This window comes from Chlorella variabilis, assembly GCF_000147415.1.
Source record: "Chlorella variabilis unplaced genomic scaffold CHLNCscaffold_7, whole genome shotgun sequence".
Classification (NCBI taxonomy): domain Eukaryota; kingdom Viridiplantae; phylum Chlorophyta; class Trebouxiophyceae; order Chlorellales; family Chlorellaceae; genus Chlorella; species Chlorella variabilis.
The window spans coordinates 1,822,058-1,827,423 of NW_005435081.1; the positions used below are offsets into that span (position 1 = coordinate 1,822,058).

Consider the following 5,366-nt stretch of genomic DNA (forward strand, 5'->3'; position numbering starts at 1 on the left):
GGGCGGGCAGCGCCGAGTGCAGCAGCAGCGTTTTGTTTTAGGGTGTCTGTTTCATGCGAGGCTGAACGCGGCGGCTGGCTGCTGGGGGATGCCAGAACCGCACTTCCTGGGCTTTCAGGGCGCACCGCCTTCCACCGGCGGTACTACTAGCATGGCGCGCCCCATTTTGAACTTCATTCTCCGTGAAGCAAAGGTTGAATGATTACAGCCAAATCACGGGTGCTGTGAATTGTCGGTCGACCGATTAGAGCGACTGGCTGCAAGCCTCACTGCATACATGCATGCCACCACATGGCCAGGACCAGCAGCTGGCACCTCGCCATGCAGCACATTGGCAGGTACCGCCGCCAATGGCAGCTGCTCTGGTGCCTGCCGCTGCCTGCGTCGGCTCGTGGGATGGGAAACCAGACACACCCTGCATCACACGACCAGACGCGCAGCCGATCACTGCTCTGGCAGCCTGCCATCAAGTCGCAAGGCAGCGGCGAGCAAAGCAACGTGGGCACGCAGCACGTTGCTGCTGGCACACACCGCACACACCTGGCTCTTAGCAGGCTGCAGGCTTGCGCTTGCTTGGGGTCAGCACCCAACTGGACGCCGCTGGCTACTGCTGGCTACAGTAGGAAGCTGGCGGTCGGCTGCAGGGCCCGCCGTCAAGCTTTAGCAATGCTGCTCGTACAGACGTGCTGGCCTGCTGAAAGAGATGGCAGCGTGGGGGGCGGCTCACGAGAGGCGGTGATTTGCAGCTTGCTGTGGCGACAGCCTGCTGAGCACGCAGCAGCCCAGAGCAGCCCCGGCATCCTGCAGCCTCCCGGCCCAGCCACCCAAACGCAGGCAGCTCACCAAGAGGCGCAACATCCCTCAACTTTCACTCGATACCGGCTGGTAGGTTCATGCGCGGCTTAGCCGCGCACCTGGCGGGGCCTCAGCCCGCCACGATGCCGCCGCCGCCGCCGCCGTGTGCGCCACCCAGCACATCAGCTCGTTTGAAACGACACCACCTGCGGCGGCTGCCCCAGAGGGCCCTCCTGCCGCGCCGCCTGCACTAGGCCGGTGATGACAGGCACCAGCTGCGGCAGGGGGGTGGCGGCCACAGGCGCACAGGGTGGGTGGTGGAGTGGAGGAAGGTGCAGGGCATCTGGAATGCTCCCTGGCCTGGGGGGAGGCGCGCACGCCGCCTGCCGCGCTGCTGCATGCTGACACCGGTGCCGCTCTCCGCTCCGGCTCCGCAGCAGCCGCCAGGGGGATATGCCCTGGCGGCTCACCGGATCCCAGTAGGGTGCGGCGGCCAGGTAGGCGGTGTTCATGCTTGCGGCCCCCTCGGGCAGGCCCCGCAGGAACCAGGGGTGCGACAAAATGCCGCCCATGTCGATGCGCTGCAGTGGGAGGGGGGGGGGGGTGGGGGGGGGGTGATGGGGGGGTGAGGCAGCGGGAGCAACGTTGCTGGGCAGGCAGGCGCTGGCCGCATGCTGGGCTGGCTTGCGCGCCGTGGGCGAAGCGTGGGTCAGGCGCTTGCTGCGCACAGCCCGCCCGTCAGCGTGCAGCACGGCACGCCACCCACCAGCAGCGGGTCAAAGGCCATCATGCGCCCCAGCAGGTGCTGGGCCTCGGCACTGACGCCAGAGCCGGCCGGGATGGACCACTGCGGAAGCGCAAGGTCAGGTAGGTGGTGGGTGGGTGTGTTGCGGGGGAGGGCGAAGGGCAGGCTCGGGATGGCAGCAGCGGCGACACACGTGCGCGAGGCGAGATGGTGGGAGGAGCAGGCAGGCAGGCAAGCAGGCAGGCGAGCCGTCCGTGCAGCGGCTGGCGGCGCGCGTGCCACGTGCCTGCCCCTTGACGATGGCCAGGGCACAGCCGCGGGAGGTGGGGTCAAATGGGTAGCTGCCCAGCAGCAGGGTGTAGAGGATGACACCGCAGGACCTGGGGCGACGGGGGGCGAGCAGCAGCGGGCAGGTTGCAAGGGGAGCAGGCGACGACACGGGCATGCGAGGCATGCGACCGCTGCAGCGCGAGGGGCGTCGCGGCGTCGGCGCCCCCGCCCCACCATATGTCTGCCGCCTTGGCACTGTACTTGGTGCTGCCGCCGATGACTTCGGGGGCCATGTACAGCGGCGTGCCCACTCCTGCGGGCGAGGCACAGGGGGAGGCGGCGTCGGCAAGGCGGTCGGCGGCACGGCCAGGCCGCCGGCGCGCAGCCACCGGGCGCAGGGCCGAGCGGGATGGCAGGGGCAGCGGCGGCGGAGCCCCACTTGTTTTGGCTGTGCTGTTCATCTCGTGCTTCGAGTAGCCTGCAGGCAGGGAATAGCGGCGGCGGCAGCGCAGCGTCGGGTGGCATCGCCTGTCCCGTGTAGGGGCCCGGCCCCACAGCGGTGCAGCGGTACGGCGGCGGCCCGCAGGTCGCGGCGAGCTTCGTGGTTCCGCCATTCCCCGCCCACCACCGGCCGCCTCCCAACAAGCCAATCCATGCCCCAACATGCCACCCGCCCACCCACCCACCGCCCACGCACCAAAGTCGCAGATCTTGAGCAGCGGCCAGGTGCCCGGGCACTCGGGCGAGGCCGCCACGGGCGGCCTGTCCAGCAGCAGGTTCTCCAGCTTGAGGTCGCGGTTGGCCACGCCCTGGCATGGGCAGGCGGGTGTGCGGCAGCACGGGCGATGCGGTGCGAAGCGCCACGCAAGGGGGAGTGCATGCAGTGACTGGGCATGTGATGATGCACTGCAGTCCCGTGGAAGCTGCATGCACGCCAGGCACGGCAGTACAAGCACCCTGCACACCCACCATGTCGTGGCAATACGACAGCCCCACCACCAGCTGCTGGAAAAACCAGCCCGCCTCGGGCTCGGTGAGCCGCCTGCAGGCCGCGGGCAGGGCAGGCAGCGGGATGAGCCCATGCCTGGCGGCAGGGCTGCACCGTGCTGCCGGTGCACGGCAGCCGTGAGCGGTGGGCGGTGGCATGGCAGGCCGGCCGCTCCCTGCCCCCCGAGGCCTGCCCCTGCTCGCCGTGCCTGGCTCACCCGCGGGCCTTGATGTGCTGCAGCAGCGTGCCCCCAGGCATGGACTCCATGCAGATGGCCAGCGACTGCAGCGGCAGGAGGAGGAGGAGGGAGGGGAAGGGGGCAGCGGGGGGTGGAGAGCGGCAAAGGTGCCGCCGAGTGGCTCGGGTGCGGGGCTCGAAAATCCCGGGCGAGCGAGGAGCCGCCTGGAGGGGCGGCAAGTCGGGACACCTGCAGCCCGCACGGCAACGCTGCTGGCTAGAGTGCCAGCCGCCCGGTGCTTCTGCAGCTGCCTGCTGCCCCGCCAGCCACCCACCCGCGGCGTGAGCACCACTCCCTCCAGGCACACCACTGCGGTACCCTAAACAATCGCCGCCTCGCTGCCCTGATGCTGCGCTGGCAGCAGCCAGCCGCGGTAGACGCGGCCGTAGGCGCCGCGCCCCAGCAGCACCAGGTCGCCGTCCGGTCCCTGCTCCAGCTCCAGGCGGGAGGGGGAGATAAGCCAGGAGGGCAGCTCCTTCTCCAGCTGGTCCAGCTTGGCCTGAAGCTTCGGGTTGGGTGGCGGGCTGGCCTGGTCGCCCGCACGGCGCAGCAGCACGGCCGCGGCGTGAAGGGTCAGGGTACCGCCACTGGCGCCGGTGGCGGGGTCGGTGGTCGGTGGGCTCGAGCCGCTGTTAGAGTTCCAGCCGGGGGCCGGCCCCGCGGCAAACGGGTTGAACAGTGCGCCCTGCGGCGGCAGAACAGCAACGCAGCAGGAAGGCAGAAGTCGGGAGGTGGCCGCAGGCAGGCGGCTGGGGCGCTGCCTGCTGCACCAGAGCACACAGGAGCAGGGCAGCGCAGGGCGCCCGCAGGCGCGCCTGCAACGCAGGCATGCTCGGCCACGCGGCTTGCCTGGGCGCCGATGATGCTGGGGGGCGGCGCTGAGGCGGCGGGGCTCATGCCCGAACCCTTCTCAGGGTCGCTGCAGAGGGAGCTCAGCTTGCCCTCCGCCGCGCCGCCGCCCTTGCTGATGTGCATGCCAGCCGTCTGCTGGTTCCGCCGCCGCCTCCGCGCCACCCACACAGCACCCGCTGCCAGCACTGCACCAGCGGCAAGGCAGGCCAGTGGCATGCTGATGCGTGTGTTGCTGGGACCGCAGAGCTAATCAGTGTCAGAGGCAGCCGCATCGGCACCAGCAGCGCCAGGCACCCAGCGCAGACACACAGGCACTGGCTTGGCCTCCGGGCTGCAGGCAGAGTCAAGGCGGCAGCAGCAGGGACGCACGTGCCACGCCTGCCGCCGCGCCCAGCACCGCGCCCACAATGGCGCTGGTGCTGGTGCCGACGCCCGCATCGGATGAGGGGGCGGGGGCCTGGCCGGCTGGCGCCGCAACGCCATCCACGCACGGCGGCAGCTGCGTGATTATATAGTTGCCTGCAGCGGCCGTGGTGCCCTGCACGCTGGGGTGGGTGGGCACCTGCGCGGCACAGCGGGGCAGGAGCGAGGCCCTGGTAAAGGTAAAGGTAAAGGTGGGGAAGAGCCTCCACAGGCTTAACTTCCCGGTTTTAACGTCTAGCTTTAGACCATTATTTGATCTGCCCGACGCGCCAAGTGCAGTACCCCCCACTAGTAGTGAATGGGTCCCGGGGAGGCCTGTGCCGAAGCCTTGGCGATTCTAATAGGCGTTCCCGAAGGAATTGGCTTGGATTGGCGCTGAGCCGGTCAGCTATGCCGATTTAGGGGCCTGGGAAGCTGGAAGGGTGGCCGCATGCGCATCCCGCCCGCTGCCGCCCTGCCAGGGCCGGCTCCCCGTGGCCCCACCTCGCCGCACAGCCCCTCGTTGCCCGGCTGGATGGCCAGGTTGGACGTGGTCATGGCGGGCCACGAGGGCAGCGGCCCCGCAGAGCAGCGCAGAGCGGCCCATCCGATGATGGTGCAGAGTAGGCCGGCTGAGGACCGAGGGTGCTGCTCCCGCCGCCACCGACCTCCCCCTGGCAGCAGCACGCCTGCCGGCGCCGCCGTGGCGCCGCTGCTGCCGCTGCAGGTTCCCCGCCGGCCCTCGCGCAGGCCGCAGGCGCACCCGACAGGCTGTTGCCCACCACGTTGAGCCCCACAAACTCTAGCGACGTGTTGCACAGCATGGCGGGCGGCAGGCGCCCCATCAGCAGGTTGCCCGACAGGTCCAGGATCTGCAGGCCGCTGAGTCGCGTGAGGGCCGGCGGGATGGTGCCGCTGAGGCGGTTGCCAGACAGGTTGATGGCCTGGGCTGCGGCGGGCGGGCGCCAGCCGCCGGGCACCGAGCCGCTCAGGTTGGTGCCCTGCAGCAGCACATACATGCAGCTGGCGGGCAGCACCCAGTCCGCGCTCAGCTGCCCAGTCAGCGGGTTGCCGCC

At 70.1% G+C, this 5,366-nt stretch overlaps 1 protein-coding gene across 1 annotated transcript; it reads right to left on the reverse strand.

The window, feature by feature from the left end:
• Positions 1-5,048: 5,048 nt before the first annotated feature.
• On the reverse strand, positions 5,049-5,297 carry CHLNCDRAFT_15797 (hypothetical protein; the record flags this gene model as incomplete). Its single annotated transcript, XM_005848955.1, has 1 exon — positions 5,049-5,297. A coding segment is annotated over one exon (249 nt), but the record flags the coding sequence as incomplete, so codon positions are not given.
• Positions 5,298-5,366: the final 69 nt, after the last annotated feature.